Raw genomic sequence first — 19,793 nt, 5'->3', positions numbered from 1 at the left:
ACGTCTGCTACAAGCTAAATGTCGGAAGCAAACACAAAGCTGTAGAATTCATGAACGAAAAGAGATTATCTCAGATGTCCTGTACCGCGTAAATCTGCTTCAATTCCAAGCCACGACAGTTTCACATATGCATTGGCACTTTGTGCTGACGCTCCTTTCTTCTCATCGCGGGCTCCTCAATCCATGCATCCATCCAGCTGCAGACTGTCCAACTGCATCGACCTCTCTGTTGAACAAACGGGGCTGCAAAGACGTTGCATTTTACAGCCGCAAAAAAAAGGCACAATCACCCCAGAGCTGCCAGCGATGACAGTTAAGTGGCACCAACAATTATCCCAAGTCAAAAACAGTGCTGTCTTATTCGTGCTGCCGAAAAGGTGCAATCGCTCAGCAGTCTCCTCCTTGATGATTCTTGTGGCCAAAAATGCTAAAAAACAATCTGTATCTGTTCCACACGGCGCACAACAACTCAAAGTGACAAAAGAAAACACAAAAACAAGAACAAAAAAAAGCAGGGCTCGTGAGAGAACTTGCTGACGGCTGCTTTCTTGGACTTCTTTTGAGGAGGGTTGCACTTTAGAAAAGCTCCACTACAGAACGATACAAAGTCCGGAGATGAAATTTAATAATCCTAGAAATACTACCACCTCTGCCCTTTAATGATTAGAGGAAATGATGCATCTTCTGAAGTGCGAAGGAGACCTTTGTAACCCAAGCATACTTGACATTGACAAACACCCACAGCGTCATCTAGTAATTAGCTTCAGGCTACATTAAAATATGGCTTCAATGTGGTTCCAATTTGTGCATGACTGCAGCAAACACGCTCAGGCTCTTGTAAACAATACCAACACGACAACAGCCGTTTTTGCCAATGTACAGTACGCATCAGCCTAAATCAAGCAAAACAAAAAGCTCTTCATCGTTAAATACATAAACAGCACAAGAGGCATCCTCATGTTGATTGTTTAATTCCTGAGAGTCCTTCCAGGATCTTCAATCATTTCATCTTCTCTTCTCCAACAGTTCTCCAAGAACAACAACAGGATGCCATCTGTCAACATCATTGAAGTGTGACTGTTTTTTCTATATCCCAAAGACTTGGTCTCCTCACAAACCAGCAGGCCCTTTTAAGCAAATCTGATTGTGAGTATGCATCATGGACGTCTCCCTTGCCGCGGGCGTGCCAATGAAGTAAAGCTTGAGGGACTCCAGGGATTTCGGAGCAACTTGGCCAGCGTAACAAGCGATCCTGAGTGGAACTACTTCAGGGAGAGTTGAGCGGATTTGCCTCGATTAACAACTATCGTACCATGGGGGAGGCAGAGATCGGGGCCAAATGGTTCTGGCAGTGGACAGACTGCCGATAAAGCAACCCTTTGGACCAATGTCGAAAAGCTGAGCCAGAGACCTTTTCATCCACTCTCCCATTTCTTCTCTGTATTTTAGTGGGTCGTACATACAGTCTGTGAGTGGTTCTCACTGTATCTAAATGTTCTTTTGTGGAGTAATTTAGTCCCATCATCTAGATTTTGTATTGCTCTGACATTCTTTTATCCAATTATTTCTTTTGTTATTTTGAGTGAAGGTGAATAATTTCTCATTCCAGTGCTGTTTTGTTCCACAACGTACTGCCAGTACATTTCCAATGTTCCGGTACTTCTTTGACCTCATCAAGGTAGAACGTGCTGCCGTTTTGCGGGGAATATATGTCTGGCACACTTGTTTTCCCCCCCTCAGGGAATCCAGACTGCACCTGGCTGAGTTCGGAGCGTTTTCTTAAAATGAACTGTGATGACGCTGTCACAGCTTCCAAAGGATCGCTCACGGCTACATTTTGCTGTCACGTTGGGTCACATCTCATTGTCTCGTTTGTGTTTTTAATCGATTCTAACTCTTTACATTCCACATCTTGAATGAGGTGTTTTCATCTATAAGAGTGATGGATCTCAGCATTCTGGGTGAAAAGACAAATTGACCGAATGCGTTTCATGTAAATAACGAATTCTAAAAAAAGTCTTGAATACGTCTGCAGAGAAGTGGCCTTTGTAGAGACACTCGACGGCATTCCTTAAGCAATATCAACTCGAAGCCCCATGACTTGGGGGGAAAGGACTTCACGTGCAATGGGGTCGTTCTGTAGAAAAACAACACACACATGCAATGTCTAGGTATGCAATGTTGGGACAGAGCAACCTTGTGATAAATACATGCGTGAGTACAATGGGCCTCCGGTGTTTGTGAATGAACAGGTGTCATCAAGGCAAAAGGGCTTTTCATGAGAATTTTCAATTCCAAATTATAAATGTATTCCTCGGCTATTATACATACAAAGGATTGACATTGGGGACCTATTGTGCTTCTTTCAGTTCATTGTTTTTGGGCCATGCTCTAGGTAGAATTGTTGAAAGTTATATAAATATGATTATGAAATTAGACTGCCTCCAAATGTGGCAAGGGAACTTTAACACGATAGAATCATGGCACATCACACTCAAGAACTTAATTCGCAATTTTCAAAAGGTTATTTGAAGTTGAACCCTTTCAGTGGACAGTTTAACATATCAGGTTTCTGGTTGTTACTTTTTGTGCAGGAAATGGTTAAATCTTGTTTTTATGAAGAAGAATTTCCTTTGCAATTCATTGGGAAGCCTGAGGGCTGATTCCAACCTATGTATACTAAAGGATATCAAGATTAACATTTTACTTATTGATAAAACGGGCAGCCCATCTAATTTCATATCTCATAAGCTTGGCCAAAACAAACGTGGATCAAACCTCTAAAGTTGGAGGACACTGATTCGCTCTGGCGACCCTTTGAAGGGAAAAGCCGAAAGGAAAAGAAGAAGATATACTGTATACATATAGATATGCCATGATATTTTTTGTTACAATTTGTCACGCGTGTGCATGTGTGTGTGTGTGTGTGTGTGTGTGTGTGTGTGTGTGTGTGTGTGTGTGTGTGTGTGTGTGTGTGTGTGTGTGTGTGTGTGTGTGTGTGTGTGTGTGTGTGTGTGTGTGTGTGTGTGTGTGTGTGTGTGTGTGTGTGTGTGTGTGTGTACAGTAAACAGAAAAATACAGTTGCAAGACCAGGCTGAGTAATGCTTCAATATTTAATGTGTAAATACATTTAATATTATCAGAGCTCAAAATTAGTTATGACAATTGTGAACACCAGCTGTAGTACTGTGCAAGAGTCTTAAAGCCGCTCTTACATTCGCTCATTATATAATGCTACAATTGCAAAATATATACCAGTGCAAACAATGTAGGAAAAAAATTGCTGAATGGATTGGACCCTCATTTATATATGAGGGACCAAATCACTGACAGTTTCCTTGTTTATGCAATTCATAAAATCTATATCAGTCCTCCTATTTACTGTTTTACTATGTTAAAACTGCCTCTTAAAATGGCATGGAGGCAAGAGTTGGACTAAGACCTTTGCAAGTGCATTTGTCAACATGACACGGTGGTCCTTTTGGTGAAATATGTCGATTATTTGTGTCTGTGCGCCTTACTGTTTATGTCAGACTAATAACAATCGGTTCATAGCACTTATCTGCTGTATATTTCTATTCTACATTTTGTCATTGGGCTGTTATGGTTCAATGAGAGTGGAATAAGTTGTTTACTAGCTTGAATCCTAGATTACATTGTGTTTTCAGACTGCACACACGACAATAATACAATTTTTTAAACCCTTCTTTTAACATTGGAAAAAATATTGACCCCATTTCATTTCAAAATGATAATGCTGGTCGGAATGCAACAGTGATTGCAGGGTGTTGCACTAATGTAGTCACTTCGTTGACGTATATGGTCCATGTTAGACTGTAGTGGGAGAACAAAGTGATAAAGTGAGTCTAATAGTTATAGCACTGATCACGACTGCAGTGAGAGCATTTATCAGTTTGGGTTTTTTTTCAAAAATGTTAATCTTTTTTTTTTTTTAATGAAGACTGACAAGAGCGCACTAATTTTCTGTTTCGGCTATCGTGGCAAACACAATTATTGAGCTCCAATTGAAGCGTCCCTGGCCTGAAAACTGCAATGGGCAGTAAAATTCAAGCTGTTTAGCTTGGTCCTCCCATAGAGCACGGGTGTCAAAGTCAAGACCCAGGGGCCAAATCTGGCCTGCCACATTATTTTATTCGGCGCGCGAAAGCAAATCAAGCATGTGAAGTGCCATAGTGCTTGCTAAGGTCCGGACCAAAGTTCCAAATTGTCCCGTGTAAACCACAATAACAGTCATTATTCTTGACTTCAGATTTAAAAATGTGTTATTCATAAATTAGTTGTGTTATGTGGAGGAGATGAAACATTCGAATGGTTTCCCCAAATTCATAACGGACCTCGAGAGGAAACTGCGATGTGGCCAGCGGCAAAAAAAATAGTTTGACACCCGTCGTAGAGGGTACCTTGAAAAAGAAAGTCAAAACAACTATGATGAACGAACATAATTTGTACGACATAATAAACAACCAACAAATACTGAACAACAATTTTCAGCAGCGAAATCTAAAATAATCATCACAAAATCATGTTACACCACAACTAAAAAAATCACTACCATGGCAAAATGTTTCCAGCTGGAAATGGCATGAAAAGGGACAGAACAAAAGATTATTTGAAACTGTCTGATAAGGACAAAGGTCAAGATATTTTTTAACCCTTTCAAGGACAGCAGTGACTACGGTGGACAGGTTATCATGTCATCGAGTTACAGGTTGACATTATTGGTGCATGAAAGGGTTAAATTGTACAAAACAACAATAAAAGTGACACTGACTTTGCTTGAAAAACATAATTTTCACTCAAAATATGCTGTAGCTTCATGTTCTACAAGTAGTGATGCCTAATTGATTTGACACAAGGGGGATTCAAAACATTGATTTTTATTTAGTATATAATGTGTACGACAGTTGTTGCTTCATGAGGGCTAGCATGGTTTAATTCAACTGTTCTGCACAAGATGACACGACTTCAATTATGAAGTACCTGGTGTGTGCTTACTTGTGTTGGATTAAAATAAAGGATCAAATATTTTCTCCAAATAACAGTCTAAATTCTTTCATCCAGGACAATGTTTGGTGGGATGTATAATTTGCTCTGCTGCTATCTCAATCTCTCTGGTAATATAAAGCAACAGTTCTGGTGTTTGGCTCGAGGAGAAAAAGTACATGAATCCAAGAAGATCCCATAGATAATACATTTGAAGCTTGGGGTTCCCGAGGCATTCACTGTCAGACTTCTCAGATAACTCACTTTGATAAATGAGAAAAATGTCAACCAGGTTTTGGTCTGCAGGCAGTAGGGATCTTTAACAAGCTGGCCTTTTCAGTAGGGCGGCCAATGTGTGAGACAGCTGTGCGAACCACTAGTGCACCAAGCTATTTAAATGCACTATATCCATAAAAGATATGGGGAAAAATATTATCCTTTTCAGTAGCCTCCTAATTCATCAAATTAAATGAATATTTTAATCATGTGCATACGGTATATGTTATACCCCTAGGTATTACAATGATATTTGAATACCATATCAATTTAAAACATTGGAAAAAGTGTCACTGATGTGAAATGGCAAAGGACAAATCTCAATTGAGATAATAATCATCCATAAGGTGTGCCATGTGACTGACTGGCGACCAGTTCAGAGGTTATTCTGCCTTTTGCCCAAAATCACCTGGTATAGGATCCAGCAATTCAAGATAAGCGGTAATGAAAATGGATGTACAGAGGGAGGGAAGGATCTATCCATGTGTTACTAGGCACCAGTGATGTGCGGTGAGGTTCATGGCTGGTGAGGCACTGACGTCATCATAGTCAGATTTACAAACATATGAACTCTACAGAGTAGTTTATTCACCATTTGATTGGCAACAGTTAACGTATTTTGTTTAAAATTTCATGTCAGCATTCTTTATACAGTAAAGTCTCGTTATATCGATATCGGATATATCGATAGTCCCGGTTATATCGATACTATTTCTATGCACGCACGGAGAAAATTACATGCAAACAGGGTCGGATATATCGATAGTCCCGGTTATATCGATATTTTTTCGGACTCCCTTGAATATCGATATAACGAGACTTTACTGTATATACAAACTGTCGCATAGAAAAAAATAATTAAAAAAAAAAACCTTTTTATCGTGTTACCTTTACTTGTAAATGAAGTCCATGCGGCGCTCCTTCTGAGGAAAGGCATCGATAACTTCTTTGTAGAAGCCTTCCTTATCTTTCTTCAGTTTTAAAAGTCTCTCTGTCTCAACGGAGATCACTGCCAGTGAAGAAAGTCGTCCTTGATCAGTCCTGTTCTGACTGTATGTTTTCAGTGTTGAGAATGACAATCTCGTCTACTTCTCCAGCAACAAATGGGGCTTCACCGATCTCCTTTTTAATGTCATTTCTAATGACATCACCAACTGCTTCAATTAAATCGTTCTGTATTCTGTTTCATAGAAAATCCCAAAATGACTCGCGAACCTGTCACTTTCACAGCGAAAGCATGTAATAGTTCAAATACATACATACAGACATGCACATTCCACCATGATGTCCCTGAACTGGTGGAATTTGATCTCGAACGATGTCATCCAAAGAGGGTACAGCAAGTCAAGAATGAATGTCTTTCACATGCTGTCATATTATTTGTTATTTAGTTGTTTTTTTTTGTTCATTCAAGACGGCGCCGCGAGAGTGGCTGCCTTTCCAAGCTCATGTTTTTGTTTTTCACTTTCATTCATACTTTGCTGCTGTGAAATGTAAATTTCTCCACTGTGAGACTAATAAAGATATATCCAATATCCAATATCCAATATCCAATCCATAGTTGCCACGATGAGCAGAGCCTTTACTTTCATCATTTCCACGAAATACCAGCTGTTGTTTGGCAAGGAAGCAGGTGGCATTGATGAGATCTTTTAAAATCTCCCGGTTCTCCTTTACCTTAGCATTGTGGATGCTGATGTTGAGTCTTCGCTCATTTTTGATGAGGCTCCGTTGTAAATTTTTCAGGTCGCAATATCCCATTTGAGTCCAGACATTGTCACAAGTTGAGAACAGAAGGCAGGAAAAGCAGAAAAGGCGGTTTCTTGCTGGACATCCACACAGCCAGCCTTTTCGTGTGTACCAGTCCGCCTGAAAAGAGAGAGTATTGTGTCCCGTTGTCTGAAGCAAACCTTTTAGCTCCGGTGTTGGTCTTCCTTTAATTATTACCTCCTGCTTCGATTGAAAGTCCAGTTTAGAAAATTCTTTCAATTTAGATATGTAATCCTCCATTCTGAAAGTGAGGCCAAGCAACACGAAAAAAATGACTGCAGGGTTGCACTTTACTTGCTAACTGTTTACTGTAGCTTTCTGTCCCTAATTCTATTATTCTGCAGACGTGGAGTAAGAAGTATCTCTGGAATCACAAGCGCCCCCTGCCTGTCATGAGGCGGGAGAACTGTTTGCCTCACCTACGCACAGCGTTTTGATAAATATAAAACAAAATAAACACTGTAGTACAGTGTTTATAATGTACAATGACTCTACATTATATACACCAGCTAAACTGTAGAAATTTAGTTCATATACTAAACGTGTTTGAACGCTTGAATAGCGATATGCAGAAGGACAGCAATGCGGTCTCACTGCAGAGCAAGCCAGCACAGTAAGCATGGTGATTGCGCAATCCATGGTGAGGATCAGTCGGCTGGTGCCTCACTGCTCGTCTCTACTAGTATTTGAACGGTAAATGTGAAAATTCAGCGATTTTGAAAAAAATCCTAAAACGGTGAAGTTAAATGGACAAGAACTTTAAAGTACAAATCACTAAATACATATAACTGTTTAATTTATTTTTTCATTTGATATTTCCATGACAGCTTTCCATGATGACAGGTGAGGCACTGCCGCCCCTGCCTCCACTGACTGCACGTTACTGCTAGGCACAGAGGATCAACATCTACAAAGGATAAAATACTTGAACTGCATGCAGAAACACATTTTGGCTGAAAGCTGAAAAATTTGCCCTCAAGGAAAAAAGACATTTATCCTCTATTAACAAATGCAGTACACCATATTTTCCTCCATGTATGATGAAGGTTTTTAGAATATTTCAATGACAAAACATTCCAAATCTCTAATGTTGCCCATTCTTTCAGTAATTACTGTACTTAGTTTGTTTTTTAAATAGTACATTTAATGTCTTAAAATTTTCAGTTCTTTTGATCTTGATTGTTGTAAATTATTCACAATTTTTGAGACTGGCTTTTTAAATGTTATCTTTTAAACACATCCACATTGTGGATTAAATACACTGTATTAATTTAGCGTACTTACCATGCATTCACATACATGAATATAGAAATACACTCATTAAATAGCTAAATAGTAAACAGCTAAAAAGTAACATTAAAATTAGAATCACAATACCATCCATCTATTTACCAAGCTGCTTCATCCCCACAAGGGTCGCGAGGGGAGAGGGTTGTCTTTGGGCTAGACGGGGGACACAGTGAACCAGTTGCCAGCCAATCCCAGGGCATACAGAGATGAACAACCATCGGCGCTCAAACACACCTATGACAAATTTAGAGTGTCCCATTAATCCCTGCATGTTTTTGGAAGGTGGGAGGAAACGGGAGTAGCACAACAGGAAGGCCAGAGCCGGAACCAAACACTGCATCTCTGATGCAGACGCGCTAACCAGTCTTCCACAGTGCTTTTGTGATTATAATTTACTAAAAATGGGATGGTGAGGCAGGCACTAGGACCATGCATCGCACCCAGAAGGTGTACCAAAGGGGGCGGGTTTATGTTAAGAATATTTTACTCAATTTTTCCATGATTGAGGAGATCCACTTGTTAGCAGTTGGAATAAACACATGTCTACAATCAGTCGTGTGTGCGCCTTCCTCAACTGCTACAATGGCCTGCAAATGCAATGTCTGTGTTGAGACTGTCAATAAAAATCCTGTGAGTTGAAAAGAGATTTGATTTCATTCCTACATCCATTACCATTTGTCACATAAGTTAAATGTGTGTCTCTGTGTGTGTGTGGGGGGGGGGGGGGGTGAAAGACAGAAGGACCTGGAAGAAGCGCGCACGACACACCGCGATCCGACAGCTCCCCCTGCTGATGTTTCGGGCCTGCTGTCTTATTTCAATGCTATCTGTCTGGGCGAGTGAAAGAGCAAAAAAAAAAAACAGATGGGCTGAGAAAGAATTTCCCCAAATGCGTGATGACACTATTTATGCAATCGAAATATGTCACTGTCCTTACCTGGAATATTTGCATTGTCATAATTGTTACTTTTCCCTAAACACAAGCTCAGGTCATGAGTATCTTTACATTATACCGGAGCTAGAGTATAACTCAGGGGTCGGGAACCTATTGCTCGCGAGCCATATATGGCTCGTTTGATGATTGCATATGGCTCGCCGAAAAAACTAAATACATATTGTCGTTTTTTTCGCCGTTCATTTCCCGTTGGGGCTGCAGTTGGTGGAAAGCGCAATTTTGATTGGATGACACTGACCTAGAATGGCCGAAAGCGCCATTTTGATTGGATGATAGTGGCCGTCATGTTGAAACAGGTAAACGCCCCTTTAAATGAGCCCAACTAGTGCACTTCAGCGTGAATGCACCGGAGCATTAGAGGAAAGAAAATGTTCTCATTGTAATTTGCAATGAAACAATACCATCGATGGATGAAACAGTCGTTTAACAGACATTTTAACAAGCCCCATGTTAACGTTAGCATCAACATACTTCTGTGAGAAGTAGATTGAAGATAGCAAGTGTGGAAGCTTATGAGCTGTGTGCAGGCTAGCAAGCAGTAACTTCGCCTCTGGACCAGCAAATTGAATTTCATTCCGATCGTTTGCCTGGATTTTTACCAATCACGAGGAACGGAAAACCATTCATGTTAACGGTGAGTACTATCACAAAGTTATTTTAAATAATACATTCTGATATTTTGTTGAAAAGTGGCCGCGCGTGCGTGTGCGCGCGCGAGCGTTTGTATGTGCACGCGCGCGTGCGTGTGGCTCTCACTGAAAAACATTTAGAAATATTTTACTTTTATGGCTCTCTTAGTCAAAAAGGTTCCCGACCCCTGGTATAACTCATATTCTCCCAGTGGCGGACCGTCAAGGCCTGCAAAGCCTTCTCTGCTGGTCTAAAAATATCAGAATCACGTACTGATGTACATTATATTTTGTCCATGAATTCTTATTAAATAATTCGAAATTGTCTTTCAGCTTTTGTCCATTACTTTTCCTGTGTAGCACTGCTTCCAGATGTGTGTCTTTGAATTTGAGCATTTAACTAATCCCATTTCAGCCATCATTTGTTGCCAGGGTCAGAAATCTGCATGGAAGCCTTACCAATCAGTTCTTGCGGGCCCTGTCACATCAAATGTGTCGATCTAACTGTTGCACTAACCACTTAGATTTCTAGTTAGTAACCCAAAAAGGGGTACTGACGCCTTCGTTCAACATCAGAGTTTTCCCAAACGATGATTGGCTAGTCACTAGCCAATCATCGTTTGTGAAAACTGCTCTGATCCCAAGCCATGAGGGACAAGAGTATACTGGCCAGAGCTAGCACACTGCATCGGTAGTGAGCTGCATAAACAAATATATTGTGTTAATTTAATAGCAGTTGTGTCTACCCACAAAGGCTGAAGGGGGAAAATAAATGGATTTGGTTGGAGATTCACTGTTAAAGCTATTTTCAAGACGGACTTTTCGAAAAAAAAAAAGACATCATTAAGAAAGGTCAGTAGGTTATTTCCTGGCTAATGGTAACGTCTCGTGGACCTACCACACTTTTTCAGTCTGGGTTGATTCAGATGCAGCACGACTGAAAGCCTAGTGATGAAATCCACGGCCCACCGCTGTATTGAGCCGTGGAGTTACATGGCTCAAACGGCCCACTTTATATTTCAGTTTGTCCTTTTAATATAGTTCAGTGTTGTAGAATACATTTCACAATGCCTGTCTTAAAGATGTACTATATTATAGATTTGGATTGGATTGGATTGGATTTGCCTTTATTAGTCTCTCCGTGGAGAAATTTACATTTCACAGCAGCAAAGTTATGAAAGGACTGAAAGTAGAAAAACAAAATACATGAGCTGCTGGAAAGGCAGCCACTCGCGCGGCGCCGTCTTGAAGTCAAAAGAACAAAAAAAAACTAAATAACAAATAACATGACAACACAAAGACACAGACAGACATTCATTCTGAAGCACTTTCTGTACCCTATTTGTTAAATAAAGCAGTTCCACATGAAAGAGGAGAGGATCAAAGTGTCTCTTCACCAGTGGGTCAGGGACATCATGGTGGAATGTGCACGTCGACTACAAGCTAAATGTTGAAAGCAAACACGCAGCTGGAGCATCCATTGACGAAGAGATTGTCTCACATCTCCTGTCCCACATAAATCCACTTTAATTCCAAGCCGCGACAGTTCCACATACGCATCGGCGCTCCTTCTTATCGCGGGCTCCTCAAGCCATGTATCCATCCAGCCGCAGATTGCCCAACAGCACCGACCTTCCGCTGAACAAAGCGGGGCTATGAAGATGCTGCCCATTGCAGGCGCAAAAAACCCCAATGGCCCCTGTGGTGTCCAGCGATGACAGTCGAATGGCACCAACATTCCTCCCATTCAAAAACAGTACTGGCATATTCATGCTGCCGAAAAGGCGCAACCGCTCAGCACAGTCTCCTCCTTGATGAATGTTGTGGTAAAAAATGCTGAAAAACAATCCGTATCCATTCCACACAACGCACAACAACACAAAGTGACAAAAGAAAACACAAAACAATACAAAAACAACAAAAAAAAAGCAAGGCTCATGAGAGCACTTGCTGACGGCTGCCTACTCGGGCGCCATCTTGGACTCCTATTTTTTATTCTCCTATTTTTATTTGGAGTGTTCAATCAACCTGCCATGCATGTCTTTGCAATGTGGGAGGAAACCGGAGGACCCAGAGAAAACCTGCGCAAGCACAGGGAGAATATGCACACTCCACACGGAAGGCTGAAGCTGGAATTGAACTTTACTCTGCACTGTGAGGTTGATGCACTAACCACAGGACCTGGGGTGTATCCTAAATCTCCTCACAATTAAAATAATTCTGTCTTGGTTTAAAATTTCAGTTTTAATGAGAATAAAGCTAGCATAAACTTCAGCACACATTGAGATAAAGAGTTTAGGTTTTGGATTAATGTTCTATTTAGTTAATTATATTTTATTTTTATTATTATATATTTTATTAATAAGTAAGACTTTTTTATTGTTACCTGAGTGATACTATTCTAATATAACATTACTCTTATTTGAGCAACAGTTTTGGCTACTCTGTCCATTTAAAAGCAGGGGGAAAGTTTGCCTGTTAAATGAAATCAACAAAATAAAAGCATTTGCTAATGTTTGCACGAAACACAGTCATTTAATCAAATATCATGAGACGGGACATTATAATTATTGGAGAGATGAAGAAACAAAATGTGCACTGGATGGAACACTGCAGAAATACGTACATCATTTTTATTTTGAGAAGAACGGTCTTGGCAACCCAAAGACACCAATCAGGCAACAGAGGGCAGCAAAGGAAAAGTAAAGTAGTAGTGGGAAGAGGAGAGGCTGCGTCATGATTTTTTTCCTTTTAATTGGGCACACTATTTCATTTAATGGGCATGTGAAAGACTACAGCTAGTGTAGTCTTTCACAATACTAGTAGACCCTGCACATCCCTTGGAACTATGATGAAAGATACCTTATGTAATTGGCCTTTATGTGTCACATTCACAATGCATTTTCCTTTAATTGGTATGACTGCACCCGCATAAGCTGTTACTTTCATGTTTTCCCTTTGTATTTTTGGTCTCGGTCTGATCTTCATAAAATCAGTCTCTGAAATGACATTCACATTGGCTCCAGTATCCAATTTGAATTTTAGATGAATATCGTTCACTTTCAGCGTATTGATCCAATCTTTTTCTTCTCTTTCATCTTTTACAGCATTCACATAAAGTTCCTCCACTTCATAATGATCATCTACTACATCTACCTTGACTTTCATCTCTTGGTTCCTGCAGAAACGAGCATAGTGATTTGCTTCGTCGCTGTTTTTACATATTTTCCCATATGCTGGACACTGCTTTGGGGGATGTTGCGTACCACGAGTACAACATTTTTGTTTGAATATCCGATATTTGTTGGGTTGTCTCACTCTTGCTTTCATATCAGGAGTCTTGTTTTTGTTGAATCTGTGTGCATTTCTTTCCACTGCATCCACATTGCAGCTAGCATCATTTAGCAGCTCTTTAGCCTGTGATTTAACAGTCTCAGCGGCTCCACACAGTGCTAAGGCTTTTTCCAGGTCCAGATCTGATTCTCTGAGTAGCCTTTCTCCCAGTTTATTGTCTGTAATGCCACACACTATTCTCTCTTTGATCAGTGATTTTGTGAATCCACCGAACTCACATGTTTTTGATCTGTTTCTCAGCTCATTTGCATATTGGTTAATAGTTTCTCCAACTGTCTGTACACATGTGAAGAATCTGTGCCTTTCAAACGGCACATTGCGTTTCGGAATGCAGTAAGCTTCAAACTTTTCCATTATTTTTGAAAGCTTCATCTTGTCATCCTCAGCATCAAATGTGAAGTTATTGTCGACCTCTAGAGCTTCCTCTCCCACAACGTGCAAAAACATGGATGCTTTCATCTTCGAATGGCTGTCATCAGCTCCAATTGCAGACAAATACAGTCAAAACGTTGCTTAAATCTTCCAGTTTTCAGCCATGTTACCTGTTAGCTGCAAAGCTGTGGTGGACGTAAAGCTTCCATTTGTTTTCGTTTTCTGCCAGGGGTTGTGCTCAATGTCTTTCCTACGTGGAATCTTCCGTTCCACGTCCTTTTATCGTCCTCTTGTCTTCCAGACCAATTCTGACACCATGTGTTGCTTTGTGTAAGCGGTTCGGTAAATGATACAACTTTTGGATAGAGTTGAGGTACTTTATTAGGACGGCTGTGTTGGTTGGAGGGAGAAGGCAATTGACATGTCGGCCTCTTGTAGGCTCTAATCAGACTGACTTGCAGCAGCGCGCATGCTCCTTTGGTCTATAGCCAGGCAGGAACATACAAATACGATTTGCTCATATCATTACAGGCGGAAAGCGCAATTTTGATTGGATGATACTGACCTAGGTTGGCTGAATGCGCAATTTTGATTGGATGATACTGAACTAGTGGCCATTGATGTCGAAACAGGTAAACGCCGCCTTTTAAATAAGCCTGTCTAGTAAAAAAAGACGAGTATCGTACACTTCAGGTTGAATGGACTGAAGGATTCGCCTTCGTGGAAAAGGTTCTACCGAATAGGCGTGCGCTGGTGCTGTTGCAGTGGAGTTACAAAGTTGCTCCAGTGTCTGTCAAAATGTATAAATGGCACAAGGGCGGCCCAGATGCATCACCGATTTAAGTACAAACAATAATAACAGTAAAACACAAAACATATCCCTTTTAATCAAAACTTGAACTTCCAAAGCATTTAGGGGTTCCCCGTTTATTTTTCGCAAGGTAGTGCTGTGTTAGCTTCAGTCGCTAACACCTGGCCTCCTTCAACTTCGTCGTCGTATGTGTTTTTCATCTGTTTCTCGCTCTTCTTCTTTTTGTCCCTTTCCTTTCCAGTTAGTTTTATTCATATCCAGTTTGGATTTTGTTCGATTTGTAGTTTCCGTTTGTTTCCAACCTTTTTTCCGTTTTTTGCTCGTATGGCTAGGAGCTACGTGCGTTTGCTGCCTATCGTCTCACTGACATACCCGAAGTCCCGTTTGCCTTTTTTAATTAACAAAACTGCACGAATACACGAAGATGAGAGCGGCGGGTGGCCAACTATCACCGCCAGAACGGTAACTTCTCACAGACATTAACCCCAACGACTCCGAGTGGTCCCGCCCCTCCATCCACACATTACAATTAACAGATACAGGATGTATTTCAATAATCATGCTGATGGCGGTGATGCTGCTGCTAATGATGACGATGATAAATTAAAAAAAAAAAACATGATGAAACTACTAAATTTGAACAATGCCCCACCTCACTAACGCCTCGACTCAACCTGTCGTTGTGTGCAGTCTGCCAATTTGGTGAGAGCTGTTCCAGTCCACACTTTCGAAGAAGCGTTTTCCTTGGACCGCTGTGCAGTGTCGACATCGTGTGTAAGACGAACTTCACTGGAACAATCGTCGTCTTTTCTTTTGCGTACAATACTCATCAATTCGATTTTCAAGCGAATATCGACAGGAAGCCAATGTGGCCGCCAGTTGAGAGTATAACAAATGCGCGCCGTGCAAAATAATGACCGATTAATGCTTGCAACGTCGGTTTCTCGATTGGTTTGTTGCTAACTAACTGTTCGTATACTGACATCGGTTCCCCGGCCCTTTGTGTCTGTCCGGTTGTATCTTGTTTTTGGACTTGGTATTATGACAAAATTAGTCATCGGTTCAATGGGTATGTTTGAAAAGCTTCGGGCCTGTGCCATTTGGATGTAAAATTCAATGCATGTGTTACATATTGGTGACCAGGATTGAGAAGTATGAGGAGTAAAATACTTGGGATTTATAGAGGTCGGAGATTTGAAAAAAAAATTAACCCAAATTATGCAGTTTTATGAACATGAAAATTGTGCTGTAGTCAACCTAAATGTTTCCAAAGATTTACTTGAGCCAGAGCACACATTTTACTTCCTTAGAACTACATAGCACCAAGCACAGTTAGCAAAACTTTGCACACCAAAATAATTATGACATCACAATATTGCACACACCACCTTGTGATTGTGTGCCACAGCAAATCTCGTTTTAAGGAGGACACTGTCTTTCGGTTGGTTAGTGCCCAAGAACCTATAGAAGGGTGATATTGCACATTTCAGAGAAAAATTTTGATATGCCAGGCTTTCGCTGTAGTGGTCACGAAGTTTCGCAGACGTCTCACAACTAACCGTTGACAAGTCAGAATCGGATATGCTTGTTTGTGACACATCTGTCCGCTCAAAATCAGGCTACCTTCATGTATTGTGACGTCAACATTATGTGTCGTGCCACATAAGGAATTAATGTCATATGTCCTGTATTTATATGGCTACGATGGTGGTTGGTTGTACATGTGGAATTGAGAAATGAGTAAACTTATTTTCCTTTATTCTCTCAACAGGTTTGGATAAAAAAACATGCTGCCCTTGAGTTCCACTTTCGATCACCTTAAAGACACAAACATGCCCTCCAAGAGCTCTGCTTTCAGACACCTTAAACCTTTGTCAGCATATGGAATGGCGGTATTTGCTGAGATGAATCTGAACAAGTTTGCAGAGCCAATTACGAATTTTAAAAGTGATTTGTTCAACAACACAGCGACCAAGCGGAAAATGGGTGATTCCATTCAGTGTAGATACTTTGAGACTCCAGCAAAGAAACCAGCAATCAGTCGCAATGTGTCCAGGCCAGATGAAGACTGTTTCATATCCCACTCCAGTCCTCTCATGGGACAAAACTTCCTTTTAGGCCAATGTCAGTCCTCACCATTTTCTAAAACCCGGCCCATCAAACTGGCAACCAGTGAGTCTGTTAGTTTGCAACATGTGGCATGTAATTCCATGTGGGAACAATGTAGTCTTGCGGGGACTGATCCATGTCTGTGCAAGTATGAGGTTGGACCTCATGACTCTGTCTTTGACTCCGATGATAATGAGGCCATGTGCCTCAATCTCCCCAAGTCCCATGAAAGCGATACGACAGATCATCAAGATGTTGATAAGGGTTATTTGTCCGTGTGCCCCACTCTGTCACTACAGTCCCTACTAGGAAAAAGTCCAATTCTACAGGTAACTGAGGACAAGAGTCATCCTTTTCCCAAACGTTCTCACTCTGTGACAAGTGCAGAACTTGCTCTGGGTACACCGTCATCAGACTCAGGTGTAGAATCTTGCGTGGGTGATGTGGAAGAGGTATGGAATATTGCTTCCCCCGTTTTAGAATCTGTGTGCAAAAAGGATGAGCACAGTATCTGGAACTCACAAAATCCTAACAAGGATAAGTTGTACACATCAATCGGCAGCACCGGTCAAGTCTCCATCCTTCCCGGGAGGTTAGTACTCGAGCACCTTCCACACGAGCACATGATCCGACTGAGGTGTTTGATAAGGATGCTTCATGGACGCCTCCCCGGTGAGGTGTTCCAGGCATGTCCCACTGACCGGAGACCCCGGGGGACGACCCAGGACACGCTGGGGAGACTATGTCACCCAGCTGGCCTGGGAACACCCCGGGATCCGCCAGGAAGAGCTCGAAGAAGTGGCTAGGGAGAGGGAAGACTGAGGTAATATACCTCAAGACCAAAGTCCATTAGGGTAGGCTCCAGCGCCTCACGAATGTTCATATTGCTTTTGTGTTGAATTGTTTCGTCAGATGAACTTAACCGTTTCAGGGAGAGCAGACACTACAGTGGACATCATGTCATGTTTTTGGGTAACAAAGTGCATGAATGGGTCAATATTGCATTTTTTTTCTCAGTCCTGATGTTTAAAATCACAGAAGAGAAGCTCTCATAACTAAGAGGGGAGACCAACTGAATTTCATTTTCACTTGTTGCAGTTGTAATGGCCAGGTGTCCCAATATTTTTGTTGACACTGTTTTCCAGGCGGGTGGTGCTCAACACCGAGGCAGATTGGGAACGAGAGAAACAAATGTATGTCGAGCTGGTTCACAAACATCTTAGTGAGGCTTCAGATGCTGCTCAAGGTAAAGTCAGGGTCTGATTTGAACCGCCACACATGGTTGACCTCGGTCACAACGCCAACAATGTTACTTTTCAAAGTTTAACAATGCTGATGTATTTTGTAAAGAAGTCGTCAATGAAATGCAAGGTCTTTTGACACAAGTGTCGCACGATTCCTCCGGAAGACAGTGGCAACATCTCTCTGACCTCACGCGCAGGTACACCTTCTCTGTTGCATTTCACTCCCAAGACGCAAGGAATTTAACACATGAATATTCCATTTCCTTTCAGGAACTACAGAGCGCACTTAAGGAACTATGTACCGAAAATATCCCTCATCGAATGGCAGGCCAAGAGCTTGGGAATGCACAAGCGTTTTGAAAAGGTGCAGAAAATCTTTGAAAGAAGTTCCATTCCCTAACTTTTTTTTAATAACAATTGTGATGGCAGCACTTTTAAAAATACGTTTGTAGTGTTTCAAAAGTAAATGCATGTTGTGTTTAAGGGTAACAAATTACAAATCTGGAATTCAAAATATTAATGCTTTGGCAAATGTGGACAAGAAATCATTTTTGCCGAGTTTCTGTATAAATCATACTGCTCAAGAACCAAAATTGCTTTTTGATCATCTTAGTATTTGCGATTTTAATGTTTTGTTACTTAAACCTTGAAAGTTACAGCGTTTTTGTACTTGCTGTATTTAGATATAGAATCATCTTTGCATATGTGTATATAGCTCGGGTTAAATGTTTGAATCAAATGATAGTTGTGTTTGCCTCGGTTATTTCATGGTGGTAAGGTGTTGTTTTGTTTGTTTCATTAACTTACCGAACAATGGCATGGTAGATAACATTTTGACCTTATAAAAACATTTCAAATCCAAAATGGTACACTTATTGACTTAAAGGACAAACGACGCCTCGAGAAAAGTTCTGTCCATAATTTGTAAAATCACTTCAAATGACTTCTACTGAGCGTATTTTACAAAAATTCCACCGCATATAGCTATATTTTATGTTTTGAGACTCGTGCTGAATATTCAGGAAGTCTTGTTTTTGAGTTGGTGACAATACCTCATGTGACGTCATGGTAGGTATTGTCACTGACCGAGAAAGCGACACACAATGCATTTTGGGTACTTTGTTTGGTCTGAAAACTTGTTGATCTTGTGTTGATGGCGAAATTAGAAGGAAAACACTTAAATAACACGATGGTGAATGTTGCACCAAGACTACTATTTGATACTAGTTGACACAAATTCTCAGCAGACAAATCAGCCCATTTCCAACGGAGCTTGGGTGCCATCTTGTGCATTTTCTGTGACGCTACACATCAGTCCTGACGCCTCAAAATGACAAGGAAGGACTTCTTTAATGGATTGCAAACATTTATGCTTTCCTCTTCAGAACTATTTGAATCATATTCATAACTGGAGGAGTCACAAGAAAGCATCTTCTCCGAATCTGAAGCCATTGTTTTGATTCTCGAGCAAGGCAAGACGTCTTGGCGTGATGTCACGAACAAGGGGGCGGGACCTTCTGAAACAAACTTTCTCAGATCACTTTGTAGTTTTGGGAGACTAAGTCATTTTTATTTGTTTTTCATTTGACTAAAAATATCAGCCTGCGGGTTTTGGGTATTTTAGATGCTATAAAACGTTTTCCTGATGTCAGGAAACAAAAAAATAGCGTTGATTGTCCTTTAATATTATTGGTTGTTGTTTTAGCTTAATTCTGTAATTGACTACTCAATGCAATTAATATTGTGAATTGTGAGCTGAAACGTGTACCTCAATGTGAAACAGTTGAAAACTGGCAGATTCTGAAACCTGAGCATTCAGCATCATGAGGAAATAGTCTTAAAAAATAATAAAATAGTGTACAAACAAAATGCTGGCACAACTGTACATAAGCAAGCACAGTTTGTATTGAAATTAAATTTAATGTGTTCAGTTAAATCCATCCATCAAACGAAAAGGTACAAAAATAACACTGAAGGGT

The 19,793-nt window shown here is 40.7% G+C and overlaps 2 protein-coding genes across 4 annotated transcripts in view; both read left to right on the top strand.

Annotated features, from left to right (window-relative positions):
• fndc5a (fibronectin type III domain containing 5a) overlaps positions 1-3,043 on the top strand; it is a 78,288-nt gene extending 75,245 nt beyond the window's left edge. For all 3 annotated transcript variants that reach the window (XR_016116059.1, XM_089004967.1, XM_089004968.1), the window contains one exon: positions 1,027-3,043. Coding sequence is in view for 2 of the 3 variants with exons in the window: in XM_089004967.1 (XP_088861093.1) it covers positions 1,027-1,077 (51 nt within the window). In the remaining variant the exon portion in view is untranslated. The remainder of the gene's footprint in view (positions 1-1,026) is intronic.
• A 12,850-nt stretch (positions 3,044-15,893) lies between these two features.
• On the top strand, positions 15,894-18,547 carry s100pbp (S100P binding protein). The gene is made up of 4 exons (XM_089004868.1): positions 15,894-17,162; positions 17,716-17,816; positions 17,921-18,011; positions 18,085-18,547. Exons 1-4 carry the CDS (start codon positions 16,249-16,251, stop codon positions 18,212-18,214), a joined length of 1,236 nt encoding a protein of 411 aa, XP_088860994.1. The 5' UTR covers positions 15,894-16,248; the 3' UTR covers positions 18,215-18,547.
• Positions 18,548-19,793: the final 1,246 nt, after the last annotated feature.

This window comes from Hippocampus bargibanti, linkage group LG09, assembly GCF_051943395.1.
Source record: "Hippocampus bargibanti isolate YZ-2025 linkage group LG09, ASM5194339v1, whole genome shotgun sequence".
Lineage (NCBI taxonomy): Eukaryota > Metazoa > Chordata > Actinopteri > Syngnathiformes > Syngnathidae > Hippocampus > Hippocampus bargibanti.
This window is presented reverse-complemented; position numbering and strand designations above follow the sequence as displayed.